Here is a 20,839-nt window from a genome sequence, read left to right on the forward strand (position 1 = left end):
AACCCCAGGGTTTTCTGCCAAGGTAAACTTTACCAAGATCTCTTTTGAAGAGGAGCAAAGGAGGAAGACTTTGGTACTTCTAAAAAGATTACTGCTAACACTTTTTTTTGGTTGTTAGTAATATGCTGAATAAGGAAAAGATTTTAAATAAGTTAACCAGTTGTTGGTATCTTTCTGTCTAGAAATCATTTGGCAAGTACTGATTTTAGAGGAATACATTCAATCATCAGCTTACTACACTAATGATTTGGCTTGTTTGTTGTTTGTGAAGTAGGTAGGAGATAATGTTATGAAATACATAGTTCCTCTTGAAATTTGCATTTATTAATTCTTTTTTTTTTTTAATTGATTGTGGTTGTAGGGTTTTTTTCCTCACCTTTTGCAAGAAAGTTACTTATTTGTACCTAACAGAGCAGCTGTTTATTCTGAGCTTGAAAGAACCTAGGCCTCCATGTAGTAACACACCTGTGCTTAAATTACACAGAATTCAGGCTTGTACTCCTTGTTGAGGTTGCAGAAAGTTCAGTTGCATAAAACTGTTGTCAGTTTTATGCTATTGTCATCAAAACATTATCTTAGGACTTTTTGTCCACAGTGATAGTTATGTTAAAACTCTGAACAAGTGAAGTGTTAAGGTAATACAATGGCTAACTGGGCAAGACTCCAATACTTAAATCTCAGAAGACCTTTTTCTTTTTCCTTACTTGCTTTACGTGAAAGAGCAAATTTTTTAGACATTTTGAGTGTGGTAGTTCTTGATATAGATAAGAGGTAGAACACCTTCTCTCTTCTTATTAGAAGAGCAGGCATAGTGCAATACTTGGGTTTTAAACTGCCTGCTGACTGGCCACATTGTGCCACGCTACTGTGTTACTACACTACAGCCACTGTGTATAGTCATCTAACAACATCAGTGAAAATTATAGAAAGAAGAATTAGTTTCAAGTGAGTATGTAAGATTATCACAGGAATCTTTGTTCCTCTTTCTTTCTTCCTAACTTAATGTTGTCTTATTCCTGAGCCTTTATTGTATTTACTCACTATGTTTTATAAATTTAAGAAATTAGTTATAAGTTGTATGGAACATTGTTTCAGCTGTTGTAATTTGGTTTAAACAAACGTATGTCTGAGTCTTGAAGGTTTTTTGCCTTTGAATTAGTAGGAGTCTAAGAAAAAGAAATTCCATAGTGCAGGAGTTTTTTTCCTGAGGTGAACCCAACAACTTCTTAAACTTTAAGCTTTTAATCAGAAGTATAGTATTCCAAAGCTTGTACAGTAAATACTATAAATCACAAATAGAAAATGAGTTTCTTTCCATGTGGAGAAGAAGCTTCACATACTTTGGTGAGAAAAGATGAGGTAATAATGCTGTCTGTCTCTTTATATCATTGTTGAGCTTGCTTAGAAATCTAAGTGCCTCATACTTGTTTTCCACCATAAAGTGTGGGCTGGTAAGACAGATGCCTGGGAAAGGGAGGATGTCACTGGAGTGGAGAAAACTCTTGTAATCAAAATCTGACCTAATTAAAAGTTCTTACACCTTTTGCCCTGCTAGACTATTTTATGTCTCTGTAAACAAAGTGGGAAGGGTCTGAGTGAAAACGTCATTCTGGCACCTGGGATCCTGCAGCTAGCCAATCTCCAATGCATGTTCACACAGCCTCCTTGCTTGGGCTTCCTCTCTGTGGTGCACCTGGCCCCGTGGAGGGCAGCATCCCACCTGGTGCTAAGCCACACAGTGGTGCATGATGGCATCAAAGACTTAAAACGAAAAAGGCACAAAACCTAAAAATGGCTATGTATGTGAGAGGAATCACATGCACCTAAAATTGGAGTAATACATAATTCTTCTGCCTAATACTGCTATGAGTAATACTTCAGTGTTAAATCAGTGTTAAAATTACAGACGTGTTTTTGTAAGTACTTTGAGATATACTTGGCTTTGAACTTTAGGCCAATACCATTGCAGTCTTTCCACAACACAGTCATTTATTAGTCAGGATTGGACTTGCCATATGTAGTTACACTCACATTGCTGTATTTGAGAAAAATTTGAACTTTTATCCCAAAATTAGATCTGGAAGAATAATATTTTAAATAGATTTTTGACAAAATGTTTGCTACATGATAGTTGCTGAATTACAGCTCACATTAAAAAAAAAACAAAACAAAACAAAAACACAGGTCATTTTTAAGTGAAGGCCAGCCTTTTAAATGAAAAAATAGCCTTCACAAGTTTTAACAAAAACTTAGTACTTTTCAGTGAGCCCTTCCCATGACACCTCCAAGGGGAATGGCTGCTGAAAGTTCACTGTACAACACAATAAAGACGTGGATCTGTTGGAGCAGGTCCGGAGGAGGCCCACAAAAATGGTCAGAGGGCTGGAACACCTCTCCTGCGAGGAAAGGCTGAGAGAGTTGGAGTTGTTCAGCCTGGAGAACAGATGTCTCTGGGAAGACCTTACTGCAGCCTTCCAGTACTTAAAGGGTACTTATAAGAAAGATGGGGGCAGACTTTTTAGTAGGACCTGTAGCGATAGGACAAGGGGTAATGGTTTTAACCTGAAAGAGAGTAGATTCAGACTAGATATAAGGAAGAAAATTTTTACAATGAGGTTAGTTAAACACTGGAACAGGTTGCCCAGAGAGGTTGTGGATGCCCCATCCCTGGAAACATTCAAGGTCAGGCTGGATGGGGCTCCGAGCAACCTGTCATAGTGGAATAATATCCCTGCCCATGGCAGGGGAGTTGGGGCTAGATGGTCTTTAAAGGTCCCTTCCCACCCAAACCACTCTGTGATTCTGTGATACTTTTGAATGGTATATTTACTGCTGAGAGTAGCTGATAACTGGCTGTAGAAGCCTAGTTACATTCATCAATCTACACTGAAAGTAAAATGGAAGTAAAACCAGATTACAGGAAGGTAGTTGTATGTCTGCATAAGTTTCTGGCAGGGGTGCCCTGTAATTACTGTATGCTAATCACCCTCTGTGTGAACAAACTTGTAAATGTGATGATTGACTTATTTGGTAGTGGTAATGAGATGCTCTAAAGGCAAGTGTTTTTTAATATACAGAAGAGGGTGGGTTGTATGATTCAAATTATGTTTTCCTAATAGATTATGCAATATGGACAGCCACTGCCCGTTGTTGTGTTTCCAATATTAGATTCTGAGCAAACTAGCACTTTTTGGGGGAGTAGTAAGTTTATTTCTTAGCCATACATTTTTAAGCACCTTACAATAAATGGATTGGTTTTCTGAAAGTGTTTTGTGTGTAAGAAAGGAGCTCTCACTGTACGCGGGACCCATGCTGCATAACTTTAGGCAAGTGGCTTTGGGGCTTTCCACAGGAGACACTTTTGCCATTATTTGAGAAAACTTAGGGTCCTGAACAATACAGACACAGAATCAGGAAAGCAAGTGAGCTTAAAGGAAACTGAAGTAGATATAGCATAAATAGCTTTCTCTTGCGATGAAGTTGGGATTTGTTAGTTGGGATTTGTTAGTTGGGATTTGATTCAGAGATCTTGTGGATGCAGTACAGGATTAGCAGACACTGGGTCTATACTTGGTCCTGTTGCAGAATTCTGGCGGGGAGGTGCAGGAGGGTTTTAGGCTCTCTTCATGGCACATCACCTGATGTAATTAATGCAGAGGAGCACCATGAGACTTAGTTCATGCATTATTATATAGTCTGTTGAGAACCTCTCTTGGCTAGCATCTCCAAATAAAACAAATTATTCCATGAACAGTAGAACTCATGAAGCCTGGTTTTCCTTCAACTGATTTATTTTGTTCACATCTATCCTAATGTCTTCCTTATCCTTTTCCACTGTCACTTTAGAGCTTTCTCATTCTCTCTGCCCCAATCTTTTCTGTGATTGTTTGAAGTTACTCCACTGCTATGCATGATTATGAATCCTCCAGCAGCAGTGGTTGACTCTGGAGTTGACTCATGCATGAGCTGAGAAGAAAATGTAGCTATTAAGCATGTCATCATTTCCTTCAGCAAGAATGGCAGAGTGGGCCTCTCATGTTTATTCAACCACCCTTTTTATGCAACTTGCAGGAACACCATGGTTTTGGCATGTTGGACAAATTTCATTTTAATCAGCTAAAGAGTTCAAAAATTAGGAGAGATGGGACTGTACAGCTGCATAAACCATGCTTCCCAGAAATGGGACTGGAATAGGGGCTATCTAGGAAAGCCAGGTGTGAATCTATTAAGTAAATGCCGCTGTATTCATTGAGATCTGCCACATCATACTGAGTTTCGTTGTTTTTAAAACCTTTCCTTTGATCATCGGTTAAACAGAGTATCCATTGCTCAGTAAACTTAAGTGAAAGAAGACAATTTCTATCCTTTCCCCTCTGCCCCTCAGGATATGGCTGACCTATCACCCTCTTGTATTCTTGTTTGTGAATGGATTTTTTGCAAACTTCAGTCATTCAGGTTTGTCATGTTTAAATTTTGATGGAGTCACTTCAGGCTATGTGCACCTAATCTGTTTTGCTTAGACAAAAAACTTCATACAAATTTTCACTTTACATTAGTATGTAACAGATGAAATGTTAGTGGTCTGCTTAGTTTTCTTCTGAGCAGCTTTTTGAGATTTTTGTAAAGCTTTTTGTAGTATTCTGCATGAAAGGTGCTGTATGCAGTAGGCTATGATTGCAGTTAAGAGAAGACTTGCCTACTTGATCTTTAGACGTGTAAACCTTGGTTTTCTGTGAGAGGAATTATTTACAAATACTTGTGCCCTTGAACACTAGTTGAAGCTGCAAAAGTTGTGATGGGTTTATTATCTGTTGTTTGAATATTAGTTATTATGAGCACTTAAAAAAAAAAAAGTACTAAGGATTGGGGGTTTTTGTTTCTGAATGCAATGCAGTTTTTTTCTTTTCTGTTTCACTTTCTTAAATTCTTTCTTAAACCGCGCTAAGACAACTGTTATGATTTTCAAATTACATCCATTCATGACACATTTTTTATAAATCCATTTCAGTTATAAGGTTGTGTCTATATGCATGACAATGTAGCAGGAAGAAGCAAAAAGAAAGTCCTTGTAGTAAACTGGTAAAATCTGTTTCACATGTTGAATAAAAATAAAGGCTTATGGAAAGGAACTAATTTCTCTCATCAACAGAAAAGGTGCTGTATGTGACCTGTTCCCATAGACTTAGCAGAGGATTATTTTTTAAAAAAATTTTTTTTAATGCTGACTTTTGGAACAAGGGTAAAAGAAATGTCCTTGGCAGCCTCCTGTAGTAGCCTGTTTGGTTTGTAAATAAAATAAAATGTACACTGGGACATAGAATTCATGGTCTAGGGCCTTATTTCAAGGAGCTGCACTGAAGAATAGCATCACTGCCTTAGGTTTAGGACCACTGTACCACTGTCCTGGGTATAAACAATATATTTTGTAGTTTATGAATTTCATCTTTGTTTATGAATTGCAATCTTTTGGCTTACCCTCAGGTCTCTTAGAAAATGGTTGGTTGGTATTTTTGAAGCCAATGTAGTAGCAGAAGCTTTTCTTGTTGTCCTTGATATCCCTTGCTAGTTTCAAGTCTAGCTGGACTTTGGCTTTGCAAATACCAGCCCTTCATGGCTGAATAGATAGATTCATTATTCATGTTTTCGCATTTTTGGCAATAAATTTATGAAATGAATGCATGAGATTTCTGTAGAGATTCTGAATTGTGTATGATGGCTGTGACTTTAGGGGTGTGAAGCAACCAGCAAAACTTGAAGTATTTAATACTCCTATGATATGACCTGTTTGGTATGATCTTGTTGTAACTGTACATTGGGAAATTAAAGTAGAATAAATTTATAATTACAACCCATACAGGTAGTAAAAATTTTGTATATATATACACAAAATATTTTATATATATATACACAGTAGATACACATTTCTAGAACGACGTAAGTAGAAATAAAAGTTAAAGCATTTTAGTATGTCTGTCTGCATGTTTAGTACAACTCCCAGTTGTTTTTTGTTTTTGTCTCTCTAATGTATGTTGTCTCTAACATTTCTCAAGAAAATTCCCAATGATGCATCTCGTGTTCTTCAGCAAACTCTGTGTAGCTAGGTTTCTTTACTGGTATAGGAGTCAAGCCCAGATTGCATGTTTCTTTTCATGCAAGCATCCGCGTTTAGGATTCTGTTTAACTTCAGATCAGCCTTATCTCCAGAGGTTACTATCATTCACTTAAGGAAGAAGCAGCCTTGAGGCTCTTGCCAGACTTTTGACTACCTTCCACCTTTTTTAAAGTGCTGCTTTTCCTGTGCTTGGCTGGGTACCATCATCTTTGCCCTGAATCAAGTGTAACCTGTGAATGACTACCCTACCGTTCGACTATCCTGAGAACAAATTAATATCCATTGAGAGAGAAAGTTTTCCATGCTTTGCAGGGTGGTTGTCAGCTCTCACATAGTGATAATCAGTTTGCTTTGGGGTGTCTGGCTGTTAACACAGCTATTGAGAAATACTGTGCTAACTATTGAAGGATTTGTTTAGTCCAAAATAATCACCATAAACACGTATTTTTGTTGAGTTGAGAGGAGATTAATCTTCATTCTTCTGATGCACCAAACTTTTGAAACTTCTTTTAATGCATACCTTTATAACAAAGATTTATCAAAGTCCTGTGAGTAAGTGTGTAATCTTGTGAAAGGGTTGGACTGTTTAACAGGTGGGACACACACACACACACACACACACACACACACACAAAAACCCCAACCAAACACTCAAAATTAAGACCTGAATAGGAAAAAAAGAAAAGATAACATGTTTTCATCCTGTTCTGTTAGGCTCTTTCCACGTTATGTATTCTGAATGTAAAATGTATTTTGAAGATGCATATACAAATATTTCTGTTTGAAGATTTTATTGTATCTGTGTGGAATGTTATCAAGCAGGACTCATTCCAGCACTGCTTTCTGTGCAGTTTTCTGAAACAGTCTCTGTGTTTGGACCTCATATATGACATGAGGTAGGCATTTATCCTCACTCTTCATGCAAAGTGTCAAATATTTAAAAATAATTTCCAGGTGTGTATATATGTTAAAAAGCCTTGCACAGTCTGCATTAGACCTGTGGCCTTTTCCTACCAATAGCAACACTGTTTTTTACAGGACCATTGCATACAAAAATGCTTATACAGCTATACTATTTCGATGTACTTATGTTCAAGTTTAGAACAAGTCCGTATTCGTTTAGTGTGCTTCTGCTTTAATGGGGTAATAGGCCCTGTGCTTTAGCTACATCACTGTTTCACATTCTTCTACTGTCCACTTCGGTAGAGAGCCTGGTAACTGGTCAGTAAAGAGTAGATGCTGTGAAGTGTAAGGCTTAAAACAAGTGCACTGGGTGCCTGTACGGTGTGTGTCTATGTATGCCTTCTTTGGTTCATCAAACGTTGCTAGCAAAATAACATAGTTCAGCAGTGTATAATTGGCTTTCTTCTGAGCTTTTAATAATAATTTATTTATTACATCTCTTGCTTTTCAAGATGTGTATTTTCTTCCCCTTCATTCTGGCTTTCCTTCATTTTTTTCTCTTGCATGCTTTTTAGTATATTGCAGTGTATCACTTATCACGAATTCGTAATAACACAGAACTTTTGCTTTTAGTTTTCTTTTTGTTCCTGTTTTGCCTTAAACCTTTTACTTTTTCTAGTTCTGGTGGGGTTTTTTGTTTTGTTTATATTTATCTCCAGAAGGATGAAATGTGCATGGGAAAAGTACAATAAACACTTCTTGTGAGCAAAGAGGACTAAAATGTGTGAAAGAATGGTGCAGGGTTATGAAGTCCTGCAGCAATAATTAAAAGCTATACCTGTTATAGCCCATGTCCATAGCTGCTATTTACAGGAAGTTCCCTTCGAGACCTCTTTCAGATTTCTGAAAGTGATAATATGCATCTTGCCTGATGTCTCACACAGTTGCCTTCTGACAGCTGCGAGGCTGATGGTGAGATGGTGTTTATTGATGTAGTGCACCACTTAAGCCTCTGATATTAGGATCCCCCTCCTTAAGGTGCACAGTACACAGGCTTGCCCTCTGCTGCTTCTGTTCCTACCTCTGAAGTACTTACGCGTTCTTCATTGTCTGAAAAATTGCATTATTTTTTCTCACATGGTAGGTTTATTGATAGTTGTCATACATGGTGTGGTATGTAGTGTGTGTTTACTAGAAAAAGGTAGTTTACCTCTCCTTGTTTAGTCAATGTAATTGATCCCTGACTCTTTACCCTGCCATTTCATTTGCCAGAGCAGCATCTCTAGATGTTACCAGGACACTGGCATATAGGATTACAGAAGCAAAAGAAGTAGAAAAAATATTAATTTAAGACCTTGTTAGGATCCAGGTGTTGACCCTGGCTGAACACCAGGTGCCCACCAAAGCCATTCTATCACTCCCCCATCCTCAGCTGGACAGGGGAGAGAAAATATAACAAAAGGCTTGCAGGTCGAGATAAGGACAGGAGAGATCATTCACTATTACCATCACGGGCAAAACAGACTCAATTTGGGAAAATTAACTCAATTTATTACAAATGAACCAGAGCAAGGTAATGAGAAATAAAATGAAATCTCAGAACACCTTCCCACCACCCCTCCCTTCTTCCCGGGCACAACTTCACTCCCGGATTTCACCACCAAGCCCCCCCAGCGGCACAGGGGGACAGGGATGGGGTTTATGGTCATCACATGTTATTTTCTGCCTCTTCACCTCCTCAGGGCGAGGGCTGATCATACTCTTCCCCTGCTCCAGCGTGGGGTCCCACCCACGGGAGACAGTCCTCCACGAACTCCTCCAACGTGGGCCATTCCCACGGGCTGCAGTTCTTCACAAACTGCTCCAGCATGAGTCCATTCCACGGTGTGCAGTCCTTCAGGAGCACACTACTCCAGCATGAGTCCCCCACGGGGTCACAAGTCCTGCCAGAAAACCTGCTCCAGCATGGGCTCCTCTCTCGAAAGATCCACAGGTCCTGCCAGGACCCTGCTCCAGTCCAAGCTTCTCATGGGGTCACAGCCTCCTTCGGGTATCCACCTGCTCTGGCGTGGGGTCCTCCCCGGACTGCAGGTGGACATCTGCTCCACTGTGGACCTCCCTGGACTGCAGGGGGACAGCCTGCCTCACCAGGGTCTTCACCACGGGCTGCAGGGGAATCTTCGCTCCGGCGCCTGGAGCATTTCCTCTCCCTCCTTCTTCACTGACCTTGGTGTCCGCAGGCTTGTTTCTCTTACATGTTCTCACTCCTCACTCCAGCGGCTGTTTCTCTCCGTTCCAACTTTTTCCTTCTTAAAAATGTTATCACAGAGGCGTTACCACTATCACTGATTGGCTCGGCCTTGGCCGGCGGCGGGTCCGTCTTAGAGCCGGCTAGTATGGGCTCGCTCTCTCTCGAACACAGGGGAAGCTTCCAGCAGCTTCTTACAGAAGCCACCCCTGTAACCGCCCCCCCCACCCCCCACCCTCCCCGGCCCCTGCTACAAAAACCTTGCCAGACAAAACCAATACACAGGTAAAAATTAATTTAGTCAGCTCTGTTTCTTTTATCTGAGGACAGGGCAACTTCAGGAGACTATGGATGGTAAGTGGGATGGAAACTGTAGGTCACTGGAAAATTGGCTTAAGAAACAACATGTTAGAGAAAGTGTATTTCTGCCAAGTTGTGTACTTCAGATACATGCTTATGTATATTGTTAATCAAAAAAGACATCTAATCTTTGTATAGTTTTGTTTTTAACTGTTAAAAGTTTTCTAAAGTATTTTTTTCCCTTCAGCTGATGGAGTCTGTGTGTTTAAATGCTTGGTTAACAGAGACACTGAATACTGTCGTGTGGGAAAACAGTCTGTGTTAATTATGCTGGGATACAACAGTGCCTTGCTCCAGTTCAAGTCACAGGCTGGTAAGTACATCTTGCATTTTTTAGTATCTTTTCCTTCCGACCATGCTGCTGTGTTGGTAAAGTTCAGTTTAAAATATGTTGTCTTCTACCTGTTTTGTGCTGGCTATTTAAGTACTACATTTTGTTATGATGATTTGTGCATCTTCATTTGCCTCTAATGTACTCCAGCTGCCTTTTGTGGAGTATGGACCATTCACATAGTGGACATAACATTTTTGCAGAACAACTGCAGATTAATCTTCTGAAGAAAACAAATCTATCCTTTAATGGATACAGAAGGGAATGTTGCCACCAGAGATGAAGAAAAGACTGAGGTACTTAATGCCATCTTTGCCTCAGTCTTTAATAGGGAGACCAGTTATCCTCAGGGTGCTCCATCCCCTGAGCTGGAAGGCAAGGATGAAGAGCAGAATATACCCCCCTTAATCCAGCAGGAAGTAGTTAGTGACCTACTATGCCATCTGGACACTCACAAATCTGTGGGACCAGATGGGATCCATCCAAGAGTATTCGGGGAGCTGGCAGAGGAACTTGCCAAGCCACTCTCCATCATCTATCAGCAATCCTGGTAAATAGGGGAGGTCCCAGAGGACTGGAGGCTTGCCAGTGTGACTCCCATTTACAAGAAGGGTTGGAGGGAAGATCTGGGGAACTACAGGCCTGTCAGCCTGACCTTGGTACGGGGGGGAAGATTATGGAACAATTTGTCTTGAGAGCACTCACATGGCAAGTCCAGGACAAGCAGGGGATCAGGCCCAGCCAGCATGGATTCAGGAAAGGTTGGTCCTGCTTGACCAACCTGATCTCCTTCTATGACCAGGTGACCTACCTAGTGGATGGGGGAAAGGCTGTGGATGTTGTCTACCTCGACTTCAGCAAGGCCTTTGACACTGTCTCATGGCATACTCCTTGAGAAGCTGGCAGCTCATGGCTTAGACAAGTGTACTCTTCTCTTGGTAAAAAACTGGCTGGATGGACAAGCCCAGACAGTTCTGGTGAATGGGGTGAAACCCAGTTGGCAGCGGGTCATAAGTGGTGTTCCCCAGAGCTCAGTATTGGGTCCCATTCTGCTTAATATCTTTATCAATGATTTGGACAAGGGGATCGAGTGCACCCTCAGCAAGTTTGCAGATGACACCAAGTTGGATGGGAGTGTTGATCTGCTTGAGGGTAGGGAGGCTCTACAGAGGGATCTGGACAGTCTGAAGATCGATGGGCCAAGGCCAATTGTATGAGGTTCAACAAGGCCAAGTGTTGGGTCCTGCACTTGGGTCACAGCAACCCCGTGCAGCGCTACAGGCTTGGGGAAGAGTGGTTGGAAAGCTGCCTGGTGGAAAAAGACCTGGGGGTGCTGGTTGACAGCTGGCTGAGTATGAGCCAGCAGTGTGCCCAGGTGGCCAAGAAGGCCAACAGCATCCTGGCCTGTATCAGAAATAGTGTGGCCAGCAGGAAGTGATCATCCTCCTGTACAGTGAGGCCGCATTGCGAGTACTTTTTGGGCCCCTCACTACAGGAAAGACATTGAGGTGTTGGAGGATGTCCAGAGAAGGGCAACCAAGTTGGTGCGGGGCCTGGAGCACAAGTCTTATGAGGAGCAGCTGAGGGATATGGGGCTGTTTAGCCTGGAGAAAAGGAGGCTGAGGCGAGACCTTATCGCTCTCTACAACTGCCTGAAATGAGGTTGCTGTGAGGTGGGTGCTGGTCTCTTCTGTCAGGTGGCTGGAGATAGGACGAGAGGAAATGGCCTCAAGTTGCGGCAAGGGAGATTTAGGTTAGATATTAGGAGAAATTTCTTTACTGAAAGGTTGTCAGACATTGGAATAGGCTGCCCAGGGAAGTAGTTGAGTCACCATCCCTGGAGGTATTCAAAAAGTGTGTAGACAAAGCACTTCAGGACATGGTTTAGTGGGCATGGTTGATGGTTGGACTTGATGATCTTGAAAGTGTTTTCCAACCTAAATGATTCTATGATTCTAAATGCAGATAACACATTCATATGTCTTAACTTCATAAACTCTGGTAAACGTAATGCTTTGTGTGGGCAATCTGCTACTTGTCGCTGCCCCTTCAGAAATGGTCTTGCAGTTCTGTTTGTATAGTTAATTGAGGTAGTTTAACACACACCTGCAGTTCTTAGGATGGATATTTTGTGTGTAGTGATGCTGAAAAAGAAACTCACTCTGTTGTAGACACATGACTATATTTTAGTAGAATGTTGAGATCTGTATTTTTGTATTTCCACCTGACTTGTGTTTTTGTATATCCAACAGCTGAGACTTTTTAATATGTGCTATCCTCATGTCCTCATGCTGGCTTTTGGAAAACCGTTCTTAGTTTTTATGCAAGGAAATTCAGAAGGCTGCCTATTTATTCTGAGTAGTGCACCGCATGGCCACAACTCATTTTGAAATTGTGTAACTATAGGTAACACGCAGCTTCCTCTTTAGCAATAACCAGGAGTTCTTACCAAGCAGCCTGCACCTGTAGGCCTGGTCACTTCCAGGAGGCCGTTATAGTTATTTCCATTTTATATTGTGTGGGAGCTGAGGCACAGACCAATTAGATTTGATTTGGGGGAATTATTTAAAGACACATACAAAGCATCAAGGGCTGAGAATTAGAACATAGCTGGGTTGGTTTATGCAATGACTTGCTAATCCTATGCCATGTATATACAACACATGAACTCCTGAGTCCCACTCTACTAGCAAATACAGTTTTTAGACTAATATGATTTTTTCAGTTTGGTGCCAAATCTTGGTGGCCTTTGCAGTTCTACCTGGTTACAGCCTTTCATCTGTATCCATCAAGGAAAAACTATTCACACTTTCAACCTTTTACCTTACTAAAACAATATGAATGTAAGCTAAGAATGACTGTGTCTGTTGGGTTTTTTTATCTGTGTTTCTGGGTGTATAATTCAGTATTGTGATTCTATTAAGTTATTTCTTTTGAGACTGTAATACAGTATTGTCTCCTAGAGACCCACATCATAACTGAAGAGATAACTGAGATTAGGTTGTTTAGTGATTTATTAGCTAACTGCTGAGATAATTAATAACTAATAATTAAGGAGTCAGGCAAGTTTTTCTGTACTCTTTGGTCTGCAATCCCTACCATGTCTTGCCTACCTAGGAAGGTTCTGATTCCAAAAGGCACTGATAGTTTGGGATCCCAAGGCAAAAGAAGTTTCTCTTGGTGCTCTTCCTCACCTTTACAAACAAGTATTTGAAAAAAATCCAGCTAATTTCTGTACAGTTTGGTATTTTTCCTGAGGGGAGTGCCTTGAAGATTAAGTGGTAAAGTCAGTCCTCCCTTTAGCTGTGATTTGTGTTTAGTTTATTTATATAGCTACATATAGTGAAATAGATAAGAACAGTATAGCTAAGTCTCTTAATTGATTACTTCTGTTGCTTGCTAACATGACAAAATTGAGTGTTTTCTATGTTATTTTCCATCTTTAAAACTCAGGGGAAAATAAAATTGAACTGGCCTGTTAGTCCATGCAACAACTCATTGATAAAATGACAGGAATATAATGGGTTGGTCAAAATAAAGTCTGTTCACATTAAATGACAAACCTGTTGATATTAAATGGAATGTGTTGGGTACTGCGTTAAGCTGGAAGTTACTTGTAGGATATTATTTCCTCATGCCATAGGAATAGCTTGCTGGTACCTTCTTCTACATGTTGAGTGTATCAAATAGCACCTAGTCTTGACAAAGTTAAATGCTTTTACAAAGAAGTCAAGGCTATAGAGCAGAAGCTAACCTTTTGTTGTTTGCTGTGTACAGGTAGAGGTGTTACTCTCAGTTTTTATGGGTTTGCAAATGTGTGTATAATAAAAATACTGCTGTTATTAAAAAATGGACTGAAAACTTCTTTTTCATTCAGTAAAAGTGTTAGTTATGAAAATGCATTGTAAAAGTCTTTGGTTTAAGTCCTCTGTCTTTTAGAAAGATAGAGGAAGATGAGTGAAGAATGGGGGGAGAGGCAAATTCATGCCCTGCTTGTGCCCACACAGAGAATTGCTGTTCTAGTTCCAGCATTTAGACTGTCATAAATCATAGACTATATCTTTCATTTCCTACTGAGCATACGTTAAAACATCTGAGTAGGATCAAGCAGGCAATAAAAATGAAAGTTAGTAGCCTACAGGCTTTTCTTTCAAAAACAAGGATCAATTATCTGTAACAGACCAACCAACCAGTCTGTAACTCATCTGTGGCAGATTTGGTATGTAGCTTTCTACTCCTTGGTGGAAATGGCCTGCTTAATTTAGCATGGAATTAGTTCATGAGCATAGGATGAATTGTTCTTTTGGGGTTGTGGTAGAATGCAGGTTCCTTTCTTCTCTTTCAAACCTCATAATCCTGGTCTCCAGCCACTTTCACAGTGCATCCAGGCATTGGATATGCCAATAATTGGTGTCTGTAGTGTGCCCCTTACATACAAGCACAATACAGGTGGGAAAAAAAGTGTTATTTACAGTTTTCAGTTATTTATAGCATATAGTACTTATGGATCTCTACATACAGAACTGAACTAGAGACACATGAGTGTGTGTGTTTGGAGAGAGAGATGTGAAATGTATTAAAGGTATACATTGAATTTTATATGTGTAAACATACATGCTGTTGCTGCAGTTTAATTCAAGCAAAGGAACATGGAAAGTCTTATGGTGATTTTTTTTTTTTCACCCAAATTACTATTGCATGTAATGGTATATGGATCTAATGAGCTATGATTCCATTAGCAAGTCACACAGCCGAGAAGGAACAAGTTTGTAGAACAGAAATGGTGCTGGAGCCCTGGCATGCAAACTATACTCATTTGGGAAGGAGGCAAGAATAGAGGGTGTGTTTATTTTGAACTAGATCTAGTCTGGTCACATAGACTAATGACCACTGACTGTTGAAGTTTGTTCCTGAGTGTATATTTTGGTTTAATTTCATCCAGAAAGATTCCAGTTAGTCTGTACTGAGACCACTTAGTCATGCAAACCAAAGCACTGTAACTGGGGCAACTAACTGATATGCCTCAACACCCACAGGTTGCAAGGAAGCTGTCCAGCAGTTTAAATTCAAGAATTTGTGTCAAATAATAAATTCTGTGAAGTAAAGGACCAAATGGCTCTGTGGTTCCTTGCTAGTTTCGGTTTAAAGTAGTGATTCTGTTTTTCAGAAAAGCAAAAAAAGATTAGTTTGGTTACCTGAATCTTGTTTTATTTGAGTTAGTTCAGAAAGCAGTTATATTAACAAATGTCTTTCATCTTGCAGCTTGAAACCCTTGCGGAGTTTTATTGAAAAACAATGAGGTGCAACTTGTTGAGAGGAGAGCTTATTCAATGCATTGACTGTAATTGCACCCCTGCAATTCACAACGATCCTGAAGTACATGCTAGTCTCAAAAGAGCGGTAGGAGATTCTACTACTGGAATGACTTAAAAAACCAGAAAGGTTTTGACTTTTAAGCCATACTACGTGCGCAATTGTAATTCCTAACTTCTTACCTGGGGCAGAAACTTTGGTTCTGTGTCATGCTCCAGTTTCTAAATTACCCCACTGTCACAAAGTGGTTCTAAGCTTTGTAGGTGCTTTCCTGAGTTTGACCTGTTCAGCTTCAAAGGAATTAAATGTCTGATAATAAATTTCCAGGTTGTGTTTGGAGCTTGGGACTGTGGTGTGCAAGAATAAATATCCATGATGTGATTTTTGAGACTCCTGGTCTATTTGTGAATCTTAATGGAGAAGGCTGCCACCAACCATGCCTTCTGCTGTGCCTGTATCGGTTAGTCTTGCTGTTCAAACCTCTGGGTTTGCCATTGTCTCTCTCTGTTTTTGCTATGCCATTGCTTTTCTTAATCCAGTTAGAGGCAGCCATTCACAAGGTTAGTGGTGTTTTGAGCTGGCTCACTGAGTGCGTTCAAGGTGGTACGATTTAAAGAGCAGCTCAAGACCTAATCAATTATGGCACTATTTTCAGTACCTTTTGTTTGTCCAGGCTTTCCTTGACCATTTCTGTGGGAATTATTTTAGCATTAGCATTTTAAAGTATTGATTGATTCTGATTCCTGGGAGGACAAATTAAAGGGGATTGGAAAAAAGCCAATGGCTTCTCCCCATTTTTTTAGTAACTTGTAACATTCTGGTATTTTCACATTGGAATTATTCTGGGCTGTTTTCCTTCTAGTTAATATTAGTGTTTCGCTTTCCAGATATGATTTTTTTCCCCTTTTCTTCTATAGGGAGGTAATTCAGCATAATCTTCCCATAGTTTTAGAAAACCTTATATGAAGGTTTTTAAAACTATATGAAGGATTTTAAATTTCTAGATTTATTTTTTTTTACTCCTGTCTGCTAGGTCTGAGTACTGCTAGATCTGCCTGCCTGTAAATTACAATATTGCGGTGCCAATTCTCTGTTGAAGGCGGCAATGTGCTTGTTTTGGGAATTTGTCCAATCATTCAGGGTGTTTAAAAATCCATTTAGTTCTAATGTCTTTTGTTCTGGTAAGAGCGGAAGAGATTGGGGGTGGGTGGATAATCGTTCAAAACAGACGGTACTTGATTCCAGTGAGGGAAGGTATGTCTTAGAAAATGTTGGCAGTAATTTGAAAATTAATAGCCACTAATTCAGTGCTACCAGATAGAGCTTTCATGTCAGGCATGTCTATGGCCACCAGTTCAGAAGAGGCTGTTGCTAAACACTGCTAGACTTTTTATGTACTAAGACTTTCAGCATTCTGGCTATTTGAAACTAGAAGTGAACCACCTGCATCAACCATATCCATCTCAATATTTCCATTTCATCCAATTACACTGTATTGAGCCAAATAATCTTCCTTCATTAAAGTGTAATTTGTACTCTGAGGAAGCTTGTTGACATAAAAATGATCCATTCTTTTGAGGAAGAATAAAAGAAAGGATCCAATGCTTCTTAGTTTAATAGTTCCCAAAGTATAGTTCAACTTCAAAAGTTTTGCAACATCATAATAATTTGTACAACCTTTATGTAAATTTGACTGCAGCTTGAAACCACATTTATCTCTCTGTCTAATACAACCCTAATGGCTGTTCTAAAGAAAGTGAAACAGTTATATTTAGATACTTTATAATGCCATTTTACAAATCATGACTATTCTTTTGGTAACACTTTTAGTGTGAGATTGACGGAGTGGGGGAAGTTTTCACATCTGCTAGTTCACGTTGCTTTGGAATGTGGTTGCACCTTGAGATTAAAGTTACTCCTTTAATTTTCTTCTTGATGATAACCAACTGCTTTATCAATTTGGCTTTATTTTTGTTTTATATTGATGTGAATCACTTACTAATGGGTGGAATGTTCTATTAGAAGAAAATTGATTTTAGTTAAGATGTTTAGCTTGGAGGTGATGCAGTATTTTGCTTTCTGCTTTCCAAAGAAAGCATAGATTACTGGTGCTAAAAATAGAAAAGGTTTTTGCTTTGGGAAAAGTATGACTTGGGAAACTTAATGAGATTTGGAACATGTGGCATCCAGTTCCTGATGTGGAATGACACAAGGCCATCAGTCATGTTTCCTGTAAAAACACACAACTGATTGAGTCCCCTGTGTGCTGATGAAGTGCTTACTGACTGAATTTCTAAGCATTTAGTTCTCCTGTTCTGACACTTGAAATGATTCACCTGCTAGTGTGTTTGGGATAAAATTATTCCCACTGCACAAATCCAGACTCATAAAAAAAAGTTTGAAAGAAGGATGCAGAAATTCATTTACAAAGTAGCATTGTGGTAAGTGACCTAGTCTGCAGATTGCGATTTAATATTCAGTAATGTTCACAACAAAATGATCTAGTGCTTATTGAAATATTGGTAGATAAGTTGTTAAAATGAACAGAATCCCGTTAGTCTAATCTGCTGTGTTTATTATGAAAAGCTGTATAATTGGTTGAAAGGTGTAACATAAAGAGAAAAAATATTTTGGATAAATGTTGTCATGACGTGCAGAAAACAGACTCCACAATCAGTGAGATTGTAAAGTAGGTATGTTCATTCAGCGCTGGGCAGCACAGGGGGTAGTCCCACCAAAGTCATGTGCACCTGACTTGGCAGTTCGCTTTAAATTTATACAGTCAAGTGTTACATATGCACAGAGTTTCGCAATACGCCTATACATAGACATTACCTATCCCCGCTTCATATTAGCTCCAGGAAGTCATTTCCATAGTCTTCTCTCAACTGCGCTTGTGCAGTGCCTCCTTATGGTGGTCACCTGGTGGTCGTGAAGATGAAGGCTGTATGTCATCTTCACGGTGAACTCTTAACCTTCTGTCCCTGCGCAGACTCAGTTGTGCCTTGGCGTTTGCCCAAATCACTAGGCCGGTCTTGGCTGGTTCTTGGGTTTGACTGCTGGTTCTTATCAGGGACTATCTCCTGTCGCAGCCAGCCTCAACAATGTTGTATTTGTTTGGCAAGGTTTTGGTAGCGGGGGGGGGGGTTACAGGGGTGGCTTCTGTAAGAAGCTGCTGGAAGCTTCCCCTGTGTTCGAGAGAGAGCGAGCCCATACTAGCCGGCTCTAAGACGGACCCGCCGCTGGCCAAGGCCGAGCCAATCAGTGATAGTGGTAACGCCTCTGTGATAACGTTTTTAAGAAGGAAAAAAAAAGTTGGGACGGGGAGAAACTGCCGCCGGAGTGAGGAGTGAGAACATGTAAGAGAAACAAGCCTGCGGACACCAAGGTCAGTGAAGAAGGAGGGGGAGGAGATGCTCCAGGCGCCGGAGCGAAGATTCCCCTGCAGCCCGTGGTGAAGACCCTGGTGAGGCAGGCTGTCCCCCTGCAGTCCAGGGAGGTCCACGGTGGAGCATATATCCACCTGTAGCCCGTGGAGGACCCCACGCCGGAGCAGGTGGGTTCCCGAAGGAGGCTGTGACCCCGTGGGAACCCCGCGCTGGAGCAGGCTCCTGGCAGGACCTGCGGATCTGTGGAGAGAGGAGCCCACGGAGCAGGTTTTCTGGCAGGACTTGTGACCCCGTGGGGGACCCACGCTGGAGCAGTGTGCTCCTGAAGGACTGCACACCGTGGAATGGACCCATGCTGGAGCAGTTTGTGAAGAACTGCAGCCCGTGGGAATGGCCCACGTTGGAGGAGTTCGTGGAGGACTGTCTCCCGTGGGTGGGACCCCACGCTGGAGCAGGGGAAGAGTGTGATCAGCCCTCGTCCTGAGGAGGTGAAGCGGCAGAAAATAACATGTGATGACCATAAACCCCATCCCTGTCCCCCTGTGCCGCTGGGGGGGCTTGGTGGTGAAATCTGGGAGTGAAGTTGTGCCCGGGAAGAAGGGAGGGGTGGTGGGAAGGTGTTCTGAGATTTCATTTTATTTCTCATTACCTTGCTCTGGTTCATTTGTAATAAATTGAGTTAATTTTGCAAACTGAGTCTGTTTTGCCCGTGACGGTAATAGTGAATGATCTCTCCTGTCCTTATCTCGACCCGCGAGCCTTTTGTTATATTTTCTCTCCCCTGTCCAGCTGAGGATGGGGGAGTGATAGAATGGCTTTGGTGGGCACCTGGTGTTCAGCCAGGGTCAACCCATCACAAATGTAAACGTTAAACATCGCTTCTCATCCCCTTGGGCCATGTCTACCTCTATTGAAACTTCTTTAACTTCATTATAAGCTAGATAATTATTAAACAATTGCTATCTACATTCATATATCTACTATATCTACTAAGGTTCCTTTGGTTCCCCATCTCAGTCAAACTGTGTAAACCCAAGGATTTCAGGGAACTTTTGAGTCTGTGTGGTGAATGCTGTTGGAATTTTATTAGGGCACTTGTAATGGGTGTCACTGTGAATTTCTGAAGTCTAATATTTACAACTGAATAGAAGCAAAAATTTTCTTCCTTGTTTGGAAGTAATACTCCAGCCTCAAACATCTTGGATAGTAATCTGGCCTTGATAAGCTTACTATATATTTGCTGCATATTTCACTTTTTTGCAAAGCAGGCATTTTATTATTTGGCTATTCTGCAATTCTGTTGTTCCAACCAGAAGACTGTGTCTCACTTGTTAACAAGAGACAGCCTGAGTTGTCTGATCATTTGATAAGTCTTATCATAAAGTTATGGATTTACTTCCATTTGTTTTTTCAAACATGGGCAAAATTATGACTGTACACTTCTCATCAGTTCTATGTCAAACTTACTGCTTAATGTAGGTACTACATTTTAACAGTAGCCTGCAGGAGATAATGCAAAATTATGCGTGAGTAGTGCTACTCCGTGACTGTTACACTGATCTCCTTAGGTCAGAAAATCTAACAGCTGTTGCTAAAATATATTTATTTCATGGTTTGTTGCAAGTAGCATTGTTTTAGATTGCTGCTGTGTGGAGTTTGTGGGGTTTTATTCCCCACTGAGTTTTCTTTCTCTTATTCTGTGTCTGCTGGTTTAGGTTTTTTTCCCTTTCTCCCCCAGTGACCATCCAGGTTTATTACTGAAGCCTTGTTGTTGTTGTTGTCGTTCCTTCTCCACCCTCTTCCCCTTTGGAGTAGTGAGAGACTCCATCTGTTTTGAGCAGATGGGTGAGGTGGACCATGTTAATAGCTTGCATTTGTGTGTCTGTATCTTCTGCTGTGAGGGTGAGCGTTTTGTAAAGAGAAATCAGTTACAGCAGCTCTGCTTACACAGAGTGCAACCATTTGAGTGACAATTTACCAGGAATCAACTATGAATGTGCCTGCAGGAAGTGCTATAGGGGCTTGGGTCTTCTGCTTTCCTTTTTCTGAAGGGAATAGTGCAAAAGAGACACCAGAAGCAGGGCTCTTTGAAAGGATGTTCCTGTTATCTTTGATCACAGGAACTGCTTTTAGCTGGCCTTTATTCAGTTTCTACACAGTTCAGTTTTTAGACTATCAGTGCA

General features: G+C 40.8%; 1 protein-coding gene across 1 annotated transcript in view; it reads left to right on the forward strand.

Annotated features, from left to right (window-relative positions):
- LOC126036468 (histone-arginine methyltransferase CARM1-like) overlaps positions 1 to 20,839 on the forward strand; it is an 86,677-nt gene that overhangs the window by 23,443 nt on the left and 42,395 nt on the right. Inside the window, exon 2 of the mRNA XM_049796267.1 lies at positions 9,848 to 9,936. Coding sequence (XP_049652224.1) covers positions 9,848 to 9,936 — 89 coding nt within the window. The remainder of the gene's footprint in view (positions 1 to 9,847; positions 9,937 to 20,839) is intronic.

This window comes from Accipiter gentilis, chromosome Z, assembly GCF_929443795.1.
Source record: "Accipiter gentilis chromosome Z, bAccGen1.1, whole genome shotgun sequence".
Lineage (NCBI taxonomy): Eukaryota > Metazoa > Chordata > Aves > Accipitriformes > Accipitridae > Astur > Astur gentilis.